The 18291-nt window shown below is 43.9% G+C and overlaps 2 protein-coding genes across 2 annotated transcripts; both read right to left on the reverse strand.

Moving 5' to 3' along the window:
• On the reverse strand, window positions 983–1828 carry LOC109216593 (uncharacterized mitochondrial protein AtMg00810-like). The gene has a single exon (XM_019380767.1). It carries the CDS (start codon window positions 1826–1828, stop codon window positions 983–985), a length of 846 nt encoding a protein of 281 aa, XP_019236312.1.
• On the reverse strand, window positions 2754–4844 carry LOC109216601. The gene is made up of 4 exons (XM_019380774.1): window positions 4517–4844; window positions 4198–4430; window positions 3773–4037; window positions 2754–3454 (listed from the first exon to the last, which is right to left on the reverse strand). The coding sequence occupies exons 1-4, from the start codon at window positions 4842–4844 to the stop codon at window positions 2754–2756; spliced, it is 1527 nt and encodes a 508-aa protein (XP_019236319.1).

The raw sequence follows: 18291 nt of genomic DNA on the forward strand, positions 1-18291 counted from the left end.
GAAGTTAAATTTCCAAAAAAAAATTGGGAGAACAGTTCCTAGTTACATTTGAGCGTAGACATAACCTTACCAGAAATTCCCTTTCTTTTGTCTCTTGATCCTAAAATTAGGCATCTGGATTTTGATCCATCCTTGAGCAACCTCTAGCATCCCTTGGAAGGTCTTTCCAATTATAGAAAAAAACAGTATCTCCATTTTGCAGGTTACTCGCAGCTTTAGCAAGAACATCCGCTACAGAGTTTGCTTCTCTGTAGCAATGTTGGATTTTGTATTGGTGAATTTGCAAACTATCCTTAATCTCCTCCACGCACTGAGACAATTCCCAAGGAATTCCATTCTTGTCATATAAGTGAACTAGATAAAACGGAATAGCATAGTTACCACCAGCAGTGAGTCTGACTCCAAAATGATATTACAATATCCCTATTGATTGCACTAGTTAACCGCAAATAAAGCAGCCTGAATCTCTGCTTGATTGTTAGTGCAGAAATGGAGCTTTTTAGAAAAAGCCATAATTAAATCTCCATTTCTATCCCTTACAATGCCTCTTGTACCTGTTGTTTGATTTTCTGAACTACTGCTCCCATCTGTATTAACTTTAATCCAGCTACTTGGAGGTTTCTCCCATGTGACTAGTTTAATAGTTAAAGAAGGTCTTCTACTGTCCAGTTCCTTGCAAAGAGTATACCAGTTCCATTTCAAATCAATTTGTGCTCCAACTTTCTTGTTAACAACCATGGGAATGGAGATCAAAGCTAACGTAAAGAAGAATCTAAAAGGAGAAGATGAGAGAAGAATGAGAGAAGAAGAGACTCAGCTCACTTCACTTTTGCATAACTATATTCTGTACAACCTAAAATAGTATTTAACAAACTAACTAACTGACTTTCACAAACTACTAACTAACTTTAGTTAATATTACACCTAAGCTTAACTATGGTTAGCTATCAGCTTGAAACTTAGTTGCTAGCCAACATTCCTCTCAAGCTGATGATTCAAATAAGTTCTTCAGCCCCATTTTGTTCAGCAAGTATTCATGTTGAGCTCTTCCCAGATCCTTTATGAGTAAGTCTGCTAGTTGATCTTCTGTATTCACATACTCAATTTTCAATAGTCTTTGACTTAGCTTTTCCGTCACAAAATAAAAATCTATGTCAATATGTTTTGTTCTCTCGTGAAATATCAGTTTAGCAGCTATCTGGATTGCTGCTTTGCTATCGTATATTAGAGTTATAGGCATCTCAATCTTGACATCTAGTTCGCCGAACAGACCTGTTAACCATGTAACTTCTGCTGCACACGAAGCCATACTTCTGAATTCTGCTTCTGCTGAACTTCTAGAGACAGTACTTTGCTTCTTAGACTTCCAGGATATCAATGCATTGCCAAACTTAACTAAGTACCTTGTAACTGATCTCCTTCTCTGTATGCATGCCCCCCAGTCTAAGTCACAATAGGCAATCGGCTTACTAGATGATTCTGCAGGCATCAGTAGTCCCAAACCTAGTGCCTCCGTTATATACCTTACCACTCTCAATGTTGCTTTTATGTGAGAGTTCTTAGGACAATGCATGAACTGACTAAGGACCTGAACTACAAAGGCAATGTCTGGCCTGGTCATAGTAAGATACAACAGTCTTCCTACCAATCTTTGGTAAATACCAGGATTCTTGAGAGCTTCATCCAAGTGAGCACTATTGGTATTAAAGCAACTGTCATATTCCGTGGGTGTTAAGTTCTGATTCAGCTCTAATGGTGTTCCAGCTAGCTTTGCACCACTTAGACCTGACTCAGATATTAACTCTAGAGCATACTTCCTCTGACACATGAGAATTCCTTGTTTAGACCTTGCAAACTCAATGCCTAGGAAGAATTTCAGCTCCCCTAAATCCTTCATCTTGAACCTTTTTCTTGAGATCTGTCCTAGTGTCACACAACAACTGTTGGTTGTTCCTAGTGATCAACAGATCATCTACATACACCAGTATGATTACCATGTCACTCCCAGCTTTCTTTGTGAACAGGGAATAATCATAATCACTTTGCTGAAACCCCATATGAAGTAAGGCTTCAGTCAACTTCATATTCCATTGTCTTGGGGCCTGTTTAAGTCCATAAAGGGACTTATGGAGTTTGCAGACTTTCTTGTGAGTCTCCCCCCGTCTAGCAAACCCCTTAGGTATATGCATATAAACTTCTTCAATGAGATCCCCATTAAGGAAAGTATTATGGACATCCATCTGAAAGATCAACCACTGCTTAGAAGCAGCCAACGCAATGATAGACCTGACAGTAACTATCTTAGCCACAGGAGAAAAGGTTTCACCATAATCCAAACCTTCTTTTTTACTATACCCCTTAGCAACCAATCGAGCTTTGAACCTTTCTACCTCCCCAGATGTTATATACTTGATTTTGTAAACTCACCTACAGCCAATAGGTGTCTTTCCCGGTGGAAGATCTACAATGCTCCAGGTATGATTGTCCTCCAGTGCATCAATCTCCAACTACATAGCCTTCACCCATCTAGGATCAATAGCAGCCTCTCTAAAAGTAGTTGGTTTTGAGATAGCTGAGTAGGCTGTGAGAGCTTGTCTGAAAGCAGGGGAGATATGAGAGTAGTCGACATATGAGGAGATGGGATAAGTACATTTTGAGCATTTGGAGATGGTGACATAATCTTGCAGCCATACATGTGGCTTGCTTGGTCTGGAGGATCTCTTGCATTCTTCAAGAGGCTCGGGAGGATATGATTAAGTTGCAGATGTGTCAGCACAAGCATCATTCTGAGAGTCCCTCACAGTGGGAATGATAAGTTCAGAAGTAGTTGTGTCTGTAGGAAAGGTAGGAATGTCTGCAGAGGACTCTGATGACATATAATCTGCAGCAGGCTCAGTTGAATCTTCGACTGTGGGTGCTGAAGAGGAGATAGGAGTTGCAGCATTCCACTCAGAAGATAACAGATCCAGAACAGGGAAAACTAGAGTTCCTGAATCTCTAACATGTTTGAAAGGAAACACAATTTCATGAAACACAACATTTCTGACCATAAAGGTTTTGGAATGCAAGTTATACAATATATACCCCTTTTGAGTAGAGGAGTAGCCTAAGAGCACAGCAGGCACTGCTCTAGGTGAAAACTTGTCCAAAACTTTAGGAGCTGTTACATAACACAAACAACCAGATACTTTGAGATGAGATAAAGAAGGTAGATGCAAATACAGCTTCTCAAAAGGTGAGTTGTACCCAATTACCTTAAAAGGTAACCTATTGAGTAAATACACTACTATAGTAACACATTCTCCCCAAAATCTTAGAGGCACAGCTGCTTGAAACCTGATAGATCTGGCCATTTCCAAAATAGTTCTATGTTTTCTTTCTGCCACCCCATTCTGCTGGGCATGTACTCTGATGGACAATGCCGAGACTAGACAATAACTGCTTGAACTCAGCACTAAAAAATTCACTTCCATTATCAGTCCTTAGAATTTTAACAGTAGTAGAGAACACATTGTTTGCTTGAGTAAGAAAATCTCTTAGAACTACAATTGTTTATGACTTAGAATTTAAGAGGAAAATCCAAGTAAACCTGATGTAATTATCAACTATGGTGACAAAGTACCTTTTACCATCATTGTAGGTACTCTATATGGTCCCCAAATATCATAGTAAACTAATTCAAAAACAGACTTTATTGTAGTATTGCTCAGTTGAAAAGGCATCTTGGTTTGTTTAGCAACAAGACATACAGTGCAGGGCTGATTAGAATTACCTGTTGTCAGCTTACTCAGTGTCTCTATCTTCTTTATTATGTCTATAGGAGCATGTCCTAACCTCTTATGCCATAAACTGCAAATGTTAGAACTAGACACACTAGAAGAAGTACTGGAAATAGAAGAAGAAATGAAAACATCATTTGCTGTGTTGACACACTTATTTGTTGCCTGAGATGAGGCTGATATAGAAGTGCTCCCATGCAGTATGTACAATCCATGCTCCTCTCTACCAATCCCCTTCACCTGACCACTGAAGAGGTCCTAAAAATATAAAAGTCAGGGAAGAAGCCAACCATACATTTTTGTTCCTTAGTGAGTTTTAAAACTGAGAGTGGTTGAACTTAAAGTCCGGAATGTAGAGAACATTATAGATTTCCTGATTACTTAATACAGAAGTATTTCCTGTGTGTAATACTGATACCACACTTCCAGTGGGTAAGGGTACTTTGTTTTCTTCTATGTTTGGAAGTGCCCTATAATTGTGCAGTATGTCTAGGCATGAAGTCATATGATTTGTTGCCCCGGTATCAACAATCCACTTGTCAGTAACACAATGAGACATAAAAGCATTCACTTGCTCAAAATACCTGCAGCAGCTGATTTGCTTGATGAGTCTGATACTTCTGTGCTTCCTTTGGACAACATATGAACAATCTGCTAATAGTGTTCAGGAGTAAAGACAGGAGCAGGATGTGGCATTTGCTAGAAGAAAGTAGGTTGATTAGTTGGTTGTGGAACACCTGAATTAGAGTAAATCCCTCCCCTGCCTTGTTGAGTCACACTAGAAGCTACGTTGCTCCCCACAGTATATCTATCCGTGCATTTCAACTCTGCACCACACACTTGATTTGCATACTGTCCAGTGTTGATTCCCTTCTTCTTGGATTTGAAATCCGAAGGGTATCCAACTAGCTTATAGCAATTTTCTTTTGTATGTCCCTTGTAATGGCAATACTTACACTGAACCTGACTCCTCTTTGCTTTGTAGTTTCCAGTATTATTTGTATTTTTGCTACCATACATAGCTACATTGTCCAAGGCTTCAAAAACTTGAGCTACTTGTGTCATATTTGCAATATTTTATTGGCTTTCTTGATCAACTTAATGTAGAATGGGCCTTATTTATACTAGGCAAATGGGACATCATCATGATTTGGCTCCTTGACTGAGAATAGGACTCATTTAAGCCAGTAAGAAAATGAAGGAGCCTTTGATATTCAAAGTGCTGAGCATACTTCTTTGATTTAGGACAGGGACAACCAGGGCATGGCATAAGTGCATCAAACTCATCCCAAAGCTCTCTTAGTTTGGAGAAATAGTGAGTTACAGTCATAACTCCTTGAGTCAAGGTATGAACCTCCCTATGTAGATACAGAATTCTGGAACCATTTACTGTATAAGGTAAAAATCAGAGAGTCTGATTTTATGGCCATTATGATGCTTCACAAGCACGTCTCCAAAGGATCGAGGCATGGCTCGGGGTTCGACCCCGAGGGTTCCCGACTTTCGACTTCGGGGCAGTGTAGATCGATGGTTATGATGACAAAACGGGAAATTCCCAAGGCACTTGATTAAAGCTGACCAAGTCTAGTAAGCTAGTACAAACCCGTATCATGGCATTAAATGGCTGTATCAGCCGCGTATCTTTGTAATAAATGCATCTACACCATGTTGGGATTTACCCTCATATATAAAGGGGACCCTTGTTATTTTGTAAGGATGGGACAATATACAACATTCAATACAAGAACAAGAACATTCTCTGCTCTCTAACTTAAACATACTCTCTATTTGATTCTATTGCCTACATTCATTATCTTACTTGCATTTATTACATTTCATTAATTGTTCTCCATTTATTTGATCATAAAGAGCCGCCATAAAAAATCTCATAATTGTTAGTCCTTCATCGACTGCCCTTAGCTAAGCATCCGACTCGACCCCGAGGCCCCAATTTCCAGTCATTCGGTTTGATTATTATACTATCTTCAAGCTCTTATCTTATCTTCTAGTCTCTCACTTAGCATCTATTGCCTAACAACTAGCATAAAAATAAATCACGTATTTTTAGAACCACAAAATCAAATCTAATTGTTATTACCATTTTCAAGGTAAACAGTTTGGCACCCACCGTGGGGCTAAAAATAATAGTGGTTGTTTTGTTGCTGGTTTACTACATAACGCAAGTTATCTTTCACACTTTTCTTGTCAAGAATCTTTGATTTCAGGTCAAAATATCTAACTCAGTGAACGCACATGAAAACAACGATGTTGAGGACCATGGAGAGAATGGTGTAGCTGTTCCAGGTATTGGTGTACCACCACGAAACCCTGAGGATGCACCAGAACCAATTCCCGTGGACGTGGTCTCGCGCAACGCTCAACACGTCGAGATAAGCTTCTACACCAACATGAGTGTACGCCAAGAAGAACAACAAGAAGCCCAAAAAACCCCGGCTCGGGGGGAACAAGGGGTTAGCCTTCACGTTATCTTTGAGATGTTACAGGCACAGCAACTGGCGATTGCTCAAATACAAAGCCACCAAAAAACTCCAAGCACATCGGCACCAGAAACGGCTCCTCAAGCCGAGCAAGTACCAGAAAGATCAAGCAACAACGGGTCAGCAACCAACCCCGCCATCATAAAGATGCTCGAGGACCTCACAAAGAGGATCGAGTCGGGCGAGAAGAAGATAGAAGCCAATGACAAGAAGGTGGAGACCTACAATTCTAGGGTCGATCAAATTCCGGGCGCACCCCCGATCCTAAAGGGTGTAGATTCAAAGAAGTTCGTACAAAAGCCATTCCCACAAAATGCTGCTCCAAAACCCACCCCGAAGAAGTTCAGAATGCCCGATCTCCCGAAGTACAACGGAACCTCGGACCCCAACGAGCACGTCACCGCTTACACCTGTGCGGTGAAGGGCAACGACCTAAAGGACGACGAGATTGAGTCTATCCTACTAAAAGTTCGGAGAAACACTTTCGAAGAGGGCCATGATGTGGTACCACAACCTTGCCGCGAATTCAATAGACTCATTTGCTATGCTAGTAGATTCTTTCATAAAAGTGCATGCCGGTGCCATCAAGGTAGCTACAAGGAAATCCGACATCTTCAAAATCAAACAAAGAGAAAACGAGATGTTGCGGGAGTTTGTGTCTCGCTTTCAAATGGAGCGCATGGAGCTACCACCGGTCTCCGACGACTGGGCTGTACAGGCTTTCACTCAAGTATTGAACGAGCGAAGCTCGGTAGCTTTAAAGCAGCTGAAGCAGAACTTGGTTGAATATCCCGCCGTGACCTGGTCAGATGTCCACAATCGATACTAATCGAAGATCAGGGTCGAGAACGACCAACTAGGAACCCCCTCGGGGTCATTATATCCTAGCAGGCTTCTAGCAAAGGAAACAAAGCCCAACAAGGAAAGGTACCAACCATACACTGAAGATAGAAGAAACGCCCCAAGGCGTAACATACCCCGAAATGACCGAAGGTTAGATCGAGGTCAGAATCCTCGGGAACTCATAAGTAGAGCCAGATTCGACAGACGCACAGGACCAACGGAGGCACCCCGCTTGTCTGAGTACAACTTCAACGTCGACATTTCGGACATTGTGTCTGCCATCGGTAAAATCAGAGACACTAGATGGCCAAGACGTGTACAATCAGATCCGTCGCAAAGGAACCATAATTTAGTGTGCGAATTCCACGGCACACACGGTCATAAGACCGAAGACTGTAGAGAGCTCCGAGAAGAAGTAGCCTGACTGATCAGCAAAGGGCATCTTCGAGAGTTCCTCAGCGACCGGGCCAAAAATCAATTTCGGGAAAGAGAGGCGAACAGGACAAATGAAGCAGAAGAACCACAACATGTCATCCACATGATTGTTGGAGGAGTCGACATCCCACAAGAACCCATTGTCAAACGAACAAAAATATCCATCACCAGAGAAAAGCGAACTCGGGGTTACATACCCGAGGATGCTCTCATGTTCAGCAACGAGGATATCGATACCTTGTCTCAGCCTCATAACGACGCACTGGTAATCTCTTTTCTTGTAAATACATTTCAAATTAAATGTGTACTTGTAGATCCAGGTAGCTCGACCAACATTATCAGGTCGAGGGTGGTGGAGCAGCTCGGACTGCTCGACCAGATCATGCCCGCCTCTCGAGTCCTCAACGGATTCAACATGGCGAGCGAGACAACAAAAAGGTAAATCACCCTCCCGGTCAGCGTGGTCGGCACAACCCAAAATGTCAAGTTTCATGTCATCGAGGGGGACATGAGGTACAACGCCGTGCTCGGAAGGCCATGGATACACTGCATGAGAGCAGTACCATCCACCTAGTTTCCGACAAAGGACGGAATAAAAACCGTCTACGGAGAACAGCATGCAGCAAGAGAGATGTTTGCGGTGCACGATGTGGCACCGGCATCCACGCCCCCGACATAAAAGGAGCTAAAGGATAAGCAGACAGTGAAGTAGCGATCACGAAATACATTCGCAGCTATGCCCGATTAAACGAGCAAAGGACCGTACTGTGTCCCTAAAACGAACGATTAAAGTGTGTTGAGGCTCGAAGCGCCATCACCACTAAGGTATAATCATCTCCCCTTTTCATTTACATTTTACACTAACCTGTGCGCAGGTATCTGATTGGAACAGTCGAAGCGATCTCCAGCTTGAAGACCTTAGGTTTCAAAGCATGCGTTGCACTCTTTTCCTTCGATCGGGTTTTATCCTAGAAAGGGTTTTACCGGCAAGGTTTTTAACGAGGCAACATCTATGTGCTACCTAGGGAAAACTCAACAAGTACTCAAGGCTCCTCTTCAATCATCCTCGAATACTGGGGGGCATCCCCCCCGGAAGGTCACCTCCTCGGAGAAGTCAAGCTGTGCCAAAAAGGGTATCGATAGGAAAATGATGTATCGGGCCAAACGGTCGAATGAATCGTGTCCGTATAGAATAACCGAGCCCTTGACAGCAAAAAACATGTATACTTGTGCCAAGTAATCAAGAAATATTTTTTCCATCAAAACGCTTTGCGCTTCGAAGAAATCCGCTATTTTTTTAAGAAACAGCTCCAGAGCAAGAAATTTCCCGAACACTCGGGGACTGACGTCAAAAACTCGAAGTCACATGACCTCCGGTTCGAAATCTTCGAACTAGTAAGCCCTCAATGAGGCAACTACAAATTTACACAAAACGCCTCCAGAGCCAAGAAACTCTCAATATCTCGGGGACTGTCGCAGACTGCCACCCCATCGACTTATCGAAAACCCGAGGCTATAAGACCCCATGTGGGAAACCTCGAGCTCGTAAGACCTTTATAAAGCTATACCAAAATCTGTAAGACCTCAAGCAAGGCATGAACTATACTTGTACCAAGTAACCAAAATTGTAAGACCTCAAGTAAGGCATGTAAAAAGTTATAAGACCTTACAAAAAGGCATAATCCCGGTCTTAAAGATAAGGCTATATATTCGAACTTGTAAGACCCCTAAAAAGGCATACCCTCGATATAGACGACGAAGTTACATCACTCGGGGACTAAAAGGCTACGGCCCAATACAAATGAATACGGTCACAAGGCTGTACCAGCCAAACTAACGTGACTCGGGGACGCCCGACCGTCGCTATAAAATCACATGCCTTCAATTACTTCGAACAAACTTTGAAAAGAACCGGTTAATCAGGCTACCCTCGTCATAAGCAAAAGAGCTTCGATCATATAAGCTCCAAACAACAGGCTTCAAAGCAATTCAGCCATCGAGCGAAACCTCCCGAGGTGCTCATTCATCGCTACATAACAACTTACAATCGAGGTTCTTGTCTAGCCGTCGAAGAGTCGAGCGAACACAAAAACTTCAAAAATATTTAACGAGGGAAAATGAAGCCTATATTAAAGGGCGTACCGACCCTATGCATAAGAGCCACTGCCGCAACCCATATTAGAGGTCGTACCGACCCAACGCGTAAGAGCCTAAGGGCCAAATTCAAAAACTTAAGGGTCAATGAGCTCGAGTCAAAATCCGACTCGAAGACTGAGCCCGAAACAATTAACTAAATACGCCTAAGAACAAAGCATAAGAGCCACTGTCGCCAGCTTAAAATTAAAGGTCCTACCGACCAAACGTATAAGAGCCAATGTCGCCAGCCTACGTTAAAGGTCATACCGACCTTACGCGTAAGAGACTACGGGCCACTTTAACAAGCCTCAGGGCCGAATTATATACATAAGGGTCATTACTCGAAGTCCATTTCACCTGGCCAATCATCGACGAACGTATAAATTCAACACGAAGAAAAAAGTGCGCAAGCAGAGGGAAATACACTAAGGATTAAACCGAAAAGTTTCCTTTTATATGTATACGAGAAAAAAAATACAAAAGCTACATTGTCAAGCGCTCTCTGAGAGCCCTGTACAAAGAATCAAAAAGAAAAAGCCTAGTCTACTTCCCCCTCAGGGATTGTGGACCGTCGGCCTCCTCCTCATTATCTTCGATATCGGACAAGAGGAACTTGGCGTCATATTCATCCGCCTTGGCCTGCGCTATCTCTTCCGAGAGATCGAATCCCCTAGCGTGAATCTCTTCGAGGGTTTCTCTCCGAGATTTACACCGAGCATATTCATTACTCCTGCCCTCTCGATCGGAAGCACCTCTCAACTTTGCTCGAACATCAGCAGCGTCTTTTAGATAAATGGCCACTTTCTTTTCGGCCTTAGCCCGAATCTCTTCAGCCTCATCCCGGGCGTCCACGACCTCGGCCTTCATCTCCAAAAGGCCGGACTCTAGCCTCGCAATCCTGCTCGTCTGAACCGAGCTGTTTTCACGAGCGTTCCGGAGATGTACCTCGAAGGCAGAAACCTTGGCCAAAGCATTCTTCTTGGCCGCAATATGGGCATCTATCTGAGCCCTTAGCTCGTCACACTCATGTTTGGCCTGGACAACCTCATCCCAAAGGCATTACAGATCCTCTATCTTGCTCTGCAACTGAAGCATTAAAATATTAATCTCTGAGAACAAAGGAAGAAGCGCGCATTCCCTCGGAGCAAAGGTTACCTGTTTCTCAAGATGGCTTTCGTAGTTCAGTCTTGATTCGCCTCATACCGAAGGTGCCTCAATTCTTTTCCCCTCTTATCACAAAGAAGCCTGAGGGATTTTGCCTCATCCAAGGCTTTCCGCAACCTGGCTCCACAGCGGAGTAGTTCGGACTTGAGCTTGTCAAAGGCCTATGTAAAAGAAGCTCAATGAGAAAGCGAAAATGTAAAATCAAAGGACCAACAAAGTCAACCGAAGCTCACCGCAGAATCAAGCCGCTGAGTCTCTTCAAAGGTTGAGCACACATCCGCTGGCCTGGTCTCGCCGACCCCAGTTGAACCAACCTCGGTGGTGACATGGTCACTCGAGACCCCGCTCGATTTAGGCAGCTCCTGATCTCGAACATCCCTCGAAGTACCTTCGGCGGGGGTGCGGATGGCGACTGAACACCTGTATCCCTCGAAGTACCTTCGGCGGGAAATGAACACGGCGGCAAGGGAGGAACTACTTTTCCAAGGCTAGAAGCCTCAGATGCCGCATAATCGGAAGATACATCTTCTTTGAGCCTTCGAGCGGGACTTGCCTCACTATGAGCACCCTCGTCCTTCGAGGACTCCTTCCGTTTGTTATCAATCCTCAACCCCAGAACCGATGATTCTTCCTCCTCCCCGAGGGGGCACGACCTCATCTCAGAAAAATCTCCAATGCCTGCGGTGACAAAGTCAGTACACATAAAAGAAAGTACCTTTCAAAGAAAGCAATCCACACACCACGTACCGTGATGTTTTGCCTCCCATCTACCCTTGGCCAGATCTCGCCACTTATGCTCGTCGTAAGTCGAGCAAGCTGCCAGTTTTCGAGACCAATCTGCCAGGTCGGGAACCTCGTGTGGCATCCACGGGATTGCTGCAAAAAAGAAAAGAAAAAGAAAGCATCTTTACAGAGTCCGCCTTCACCATGGGCAAAAATACTAAGAACACAAGTGTACCCCTTACGTGTGAAATTCCATTTCTCAGGAAATGGAAGGAACTCTGCGGGGATAGTACCGACAGTCCGCACTCGGATGAAATGACTCATCCACCCTCGGTTCCCATCTTCTTCATTGCTGGCAACAAAGGCCGAGTGGATCGACATCGCAGAGTAATCAGGCCTCGATGATGCAAGGGCCGGTACAGTCTAAGAAGATGACTAAGGGTGAACTCGAGCCCGACTTTATCTGAAAAATACCTTATCATCAGCACTATCCTCCAATATGAAGGGTGAACCTGTGCCAGGGTAACCTGACATCTCCTGCAAAATTCGAGCACGACTCTATCGAGAGGGCCCAAAGTAAAGGGGTACGTATACACGTTCAAAAACCCCTCGACATGAGCCATGATGCTCTCTTCCGGGGAAGGTACCTGCAGTATCACTTTTTCTCCCCATCCGCAGTCTTTTCTAACTGCCTCGAGGTGCTCCTCCCCTATTGAAGAAATAAACCTCGATGCATGCTCTCGATGGCCCTGAACATTGGGAGGTCTCTCTAACGCAAAGTACCTCCTCGTGACAAAGCACCTCGAGTTTAGCTCACCAAATACCGGCGGCGTACCATCGACCGAGCGCGAAGCAGAGGCGGAACTCTCCTCTCTTTGGCGAACGGGTGTGGACGTAGCAGCCATGGCTACGATAAAATAAGGAAAAGGAAGGCAAAGTGGGTCTATTCTTCACTATCACTGCTCTCTGGATCATCTCCGGAGCCCTCATCCGAAGTGGCCAAAAACGTCGATTCCTCCTTCGAGATCCGGGCTTCCTCAATATCAGCTGAAAGATCGGCGCCTTTGGCGCTTGCTTCCTCGAGAGCCTCCCTCCTTGCTTGTGAGCGAGCATGAGCAACGGCTCGAGTCAGCTTCTGCTTGGCCTTCTCCAATATCTCTCTAGCCCGATCATTTGCAGTGGCGGCATCTTTCAGGTACGAAGATGCATTTTCTTCAGCCTCAGATTTGGCCGCGAATAGTGCAGCAGCCTCCTTCTGAGCACTCCGAAGAAGACCTTGGGTCGATGCCAACTCCGACTGCAAAAGGTTTCTATCCGAGGTCATGGCCTCATTTTGCCCCCTCAGCTCGAGGATCTCCGCGTTCTTGTCCGCAACCTCTTCATCAAGTTGCCCTACCAGGGCATCCTTTTGCCCAATCTGCAAAGGCAAAACAAGTTGGTGAGCATCGAATTATAAGAATAAAAAGGTGAGTTCATGGATGCCATGTTACCTGCTCAGCAAGGCCAGCCCTTTCCTGGTGCACTCCCTCCAAACTCGCCCGAAGCCCACGCAATTCCTCCCCCTTTCGGGCAGAGGAGGCCTCCGACTCCTTCAGCGCCGAGGTGAGCACCTCGAGCTCCTTCCCGCAGCACGAAAGCTCGTCTTGGAGCCTAGAGAAGGCATGATCATACATCTTCTTAGCTTGCAACAACACAAAAAAGTTAGAAAGTCGAGCACAAAGATTTAAAGCACAAATGATATGTCAAATATATCACCTGCTGATGAAGCCTCTCCGCCTCCTCGAGAGCGACGGGGGAATCAAGGTTAATATTCTCGTCGACACCGGCGAGGAGGTCTTCAAGCACATTCCCCCCCTCCCCCCACATCGGCGATAATCAGGTCCTGTGCATCCCTGAATTCCCTCGGTGAGTACGAATGGCGCAAAGTAAAGTCACCCAGGGCATTAAGTTCTCTAAGGGTCTCGTCTTGCCCTCGAGAAGCTTCGGGTTGAGGCCCTCCGAAATCACCAGCGGCGGGGTTCATTGGTACGGACTGTGCCATGTCCGACTTGAAACTCAGGGACTATGCCCAAACCCTCCTCGAGGGTCTCCTCAGCAGGGGTCTGGTCTGCATCGACCACTCCCGACCCAGCGGCCTCCTGACCAGCAACCGGCGGAGCATCAGAACTCCATCTTGCCCTTCGTGCCAAAGGGTGATCATCATCATCATCACCTTCATCTTCAGAATGAGGACTTGCCATAGCAGCCAAAGTCGATATTGTGGCATCGACCTTAATTGAAGACTCGGTGGAAGCCTCTTTCTTCCTTTTCTTACCCTTGCCGGATTTTGAGGTCCCCTCTTCACCAGCAGGAGCCGGCCTCATCAACACTCCATCCCCGAGGCCTACACAAGCATAATGCATCAAACTTACCACCACAAAGATACTCGTAAGGGAACCTAGTAAAGATAGCAGTGAAGAGCATACCGTGGTTCTTTGCCTGCCATCGCGTTTTGGCCAAATTGCACCAAGAGCGATCGAGATAAGGGAAAGCGGAATCCAACAGTCTGATCCATCCCAATAGGTTCTAAACCGCGCCGGGATACCAAGCGGTGGCTGCATAATAAAAAGAAGATCGTTTTCAGAGAGGAAAGAGAGGGTAATAAAACGAGCTCGAAGTAGGGGTACTTACGTTGCATATTCCATTCCTCCGGGAATGGCATCCTATTAGCCGGGATAATGGCCGAGGTCCTCACTCAGACAAACCGACTCATCCACCCCCAATCCTTGTCCTCTTCGATGCTCGAAAAGAACGGCCTCGTGGATCGAGGATGAAGCTTGATCAAACCCCGGAAAATACAAGGGCTGTATAATCGAACCAAGTGATTGAGGGTGAAAGTCACACCCTCGACCTTGTTGGAAAAATACCGGAGCATATGAACTATCCTCCAGAAAGAAGGATAGATATGACCAAGCATCACTCAGTACTCGTGGCAAAAATCGAGAATCACCGGATCTATCAACGGGGAAGAAGGATCCGAAGAATCTGCGGGGCCTAAAGTAAACGGGTATGTATATACACTAAGGAAGCCAGCTTTATGGTCCACTATGATCTCCCCAGAATTGGGGATTTCTACTAACGCTACCTCCCCCCATCGGCAGTCCTTTTTCACTCTGTTCGTATCGGTCACCATGCTGATGTACCGAGATACGTGCTCACATCGGCCTGGTATGGTAGGGGGATTTTCAACAGAAAAATCGGATACAGTATCGAATTTGGTAGGGGTACATTGCTCGACAATCGGGGGTACTTTTAGTTTGCCCTTCGACGGGCGTGACGAATAGGCGGTGCCCTCCTTTTGAGGTAGCGTTCTAGAAGTTCTGGCCATGACTATAAAAAAGAAGGGTTTCTAGGAAGAAAAGTAAAGGAGCAAGCACAGAAGGGAAAAGAACGCAGAAGATGGTGGACTTAGTTATAAAATCTTGAAGGTGTTGTAAAAGTGTGAATGACAAAGCGGTTGTGGTATTTATAGAAGCCATATAGGCAGCATTTGGGGAGCGCCAAGGTCGAACCAATAGCGCTTCGTGGGTTTTCTCGATAGTCGTATTGATAGCGACCCATGCGCAGTCTTTGAGTCAAGGCATTTAATGCTCTGACGAATTGACGTCATGATGGTAGTACCGAAGAGGTGAGAGTTCAAGACCGTTTCTTATCATTCTCATTCTAAGAAACGCGGGGACTATCTGTATACAGTAAAAATCAGAGGGTCCGATTTTATGGCCATTATGATGCTTCACAAGCACGTCTCCAAAGGATCGAGGCACGGCTCAGGGTTCGACCCCGAGGGTTCCCGACGTTCGACTTCGGGGCAGTGCAGATCGATGGTTATGATGACAAAACGGGAAGTTCCCAAGGCACTTGATTAAAGCTGACCAAGTCTAGTAAGCTAGTACAAACCCGTACCATGGCATTAAATGGTTGTATCAGCCGCGTATCTTTGTAATAAATGCATCTACACCATGTTGGGATTTCCACTCATATATAAAGAGGACCCTTGTCATTTTGTAAGGATGGGACAATATACAACATTCAATACAAGAACAAGAATATTCTCTGCTCTCTAACTTAAATATACTCTTTATTTGATTCTATTGCCTACATTCATTATCTTACTTGCATTTATTACATTTCATTAATTGTTCTTCATTTATTTGATCATAAAGAGCCGCCGTCAAAACTCTCATAATTGTTAGTCCTTAATCGACTGCACTTAGCTAAGCATCCGACTCGACCCTGAGGCCCCGATTTCCAGTCATTCGATTTGATTTTTATACTATCTTCAAGCTCTTATCTTATCTTCTAGTCTCTCACTTAGCATCTATTGCCTAACAACTAGCATAAAAATAAATCACGTATTTTTAGAACCACAAAATCAAATCTAATTGTTATTACCATTTTTAAGGTAAACATTACTTTATCAAATCTCTCTTTTAAGTCTTCCCAAACCTTATAAGCACTAGATGCATATAGGACACTACTTAACAAACCCGGCCTCACTGCATTCATTATCCATAGCAAAACAATAGCATTCACTTTCTCCCACAGATCATGAAGTTCAGGCTCAAACCTAGATTTAGGAAATCTACCATCGACAAATCCTAATTTACTCTTACCTAGCAAGCCAATTCTTATTGCGCGACTCCACAAAGTGTAATTATCAGATCCAGTAAGTTGAAGAGAAATCAGAGAACTACCTGGTGTGTCGGTTGGCTATAGATACAGAGGATGATTGTGATCAATGGTAGGAAAGGTGGTACTAGTCATGAAATTTCCATTTGCTGAGGTCATGACAGTGTGAGTAGGAGTAGTATTGTTGATTTGATCATTTTCAACCGCCATTGTTGATTGAAAATTTACTTCACAGAACACAATTTGCAAAACCTAGCTTTGATCGAGAGTTACTCTGAGATAATTCGGCACCTCAAAATGCAGAATTGAAGCAACTTAGATGAAGAAACTCGTTCGCAAGCTTGCTTAGATCCACACCGATGGCTCTGATACCATGTTAACAACCATGGGAATGGAGATCAAAGCTAATGTGAAGAAGAATCTAGAAGGAGAAGATGAGAGAAGAAGAGATTCAACTCACTTCAATTTTGCAAAACTATATTCCGTACAACCTAAAACAGTATTTAACAAACTAACTAACTGACTTTCACTAACTACTAACTAACTAACTCTAGTTAATATTACACTTAAGCTTAACTATGGTTAGCTATGAGCTTGACACTTAGCTGCTAGCCAACATTTCTTCAAGTGTATCTTTAGATGGAAGAGAATTTCATTGCATATTCTCTCCATAGTTGGATATCCTCTGCCATATCTTGCTCCACATCTAACTTTCCAGATTTTCCAGTAGATGTAAACTGGTGCTACGTGATACAAAGTCCTGATATAAAAATTTGAGGTTGTCTGATTCTTCTATGTGAGTGTTCTTATATAAAGGCTTTGGGGATTTTAATGAAAACCTAAATCCTTGGAGAAGAAAGTCCATACTGCTCTAGCTTTAGGACTAGTATTGAAAACATGTTCAATAGTCTCTTCCTGTGGCTGTCTGCAACAAGAACACTTAAAATCCAGACATTGTCCAAATCTGGAGATAATTTCATCAACTGGAATTTTTTTCTTCTAGATCCTCCATATTGAGAGTGAGATTTTGAAAGGTATGTTATTAATCCAAGTGTCCTTCCACATTCGATGTTGTCCACCTCTTTGTCTTAGAAGATCAAAGGCAGTTGAGTAAGAGAAAAGACCATCAGTAGACAATCTCCATATTGCTTTATCCTTTCCTTGAGTATTTCAAATTTTGATTTCTCTGATGTGCTGAACCATATTGGTAGGAACCAATAACTCAAGGAATTTAATATTCCATGCTCCTTTTGTAATGCAATATCCCACCAAAAGATTGCTAGGGTTTTGAATATGTAGCAATTGTGCTAATTGACCCATGCCACTCCAATTGTCCCACCAGAAGGAGAGCTTTCCTTGTTGGACTTTCCACAACATATGGGGCTCCGCCTTGTTTCTAATCTCCATCAGCTCCCTCCAACAACTAGAATCGGCACATTATTTTTTATTGGCTACTGGATGACTTCTCTGGTAATATTTATTGATCATGAATTTGGACCATAGATTATCGTGAGTCCTCAACCTCCACATTATTTGGTGATAATTGATTATGGATTCCGATCTGAGATTAGTATTGTGGAACCGTTGTTGAAGTAAGGTTTATACTTATTGATCCTATCTCCCTGTATTTATTGGTTCATTATTATGTGGTAAGGGAGAGTGTTAATACACGAAGGGTGATGCCGTGCCATATTGTGAGTGTTAATGCACGAAGGGTGATGCCGTGCCATATCGTGAGTGTGAATGCACGAAGGGTGATGTCGTACCATATTATGAGTGTTAATGCACGAAAGGTGATGCCGTGCCATATTGTGAGTGTTAATGCACGAAGGGTGATGCCGTGCCATGTTATGAGAGTTAATGCACGAAGTGTGATGTCGTGCCATTTCTTGATTTATATGGTGAGGTTGAGAGTAAAAGCACGAAGGGTGATGCCGTGCACTTTCCTTTACTGTGTTTAACTGTTTTCATTGGTTCAAGGTATATTGGCTATTGTAGTTATCATTGGTGCCGTGATTCTCTTATCTTTGTATTCCCCTCAGCAT

This window comes from Nicotiana attenuata, chromosome 2 (assembly GCF_001879085.1).
Source record: "Nicotiana attenuata strain UT chromosome 2, NIATTr2, whole genome shotgun sequence".
Classification (NCBI taxonomy): Eukaryota; Viridiplantae; Streptophyta; class Magnoliopsida; order Solanales; family Solanaceae; genus Nicotiana; species Nicotiana attenuata.

Excerpts from the sequence above, each read along its gene's own strand:
- LOC109216601 (XM_019380774.1), bottom strand. The coding sequence starts at position 4,844 with ATGACACAAGTAGCTCAAGTTTTTGAAGCCTTGGACAATGTAGCTATG. Across the intron at positions 4,431-4,516 it reads AGGGATTTACTCTAATTCAG|ATTGTTCATATGTTGTCCAA; the intron begins GTGTTCCACAAC and ends CACTATTAGCAG. Across the intron at positions 3,455-3,772 it reads ACTGAGTAAGCTGACAACAG|TGCTGAGTTCAAGCAGTTAT; the intron begins GTAATTCTAATC and ends TGAATTTTTTAG.
- LOC109216593 (XM_019380767.1), bottom strand. The coding sequence starts at position 1,828 with ATGTGTCAGAGGAAGTATGCTCTAGAGTTAATATCTGAGTCAGGTCTA.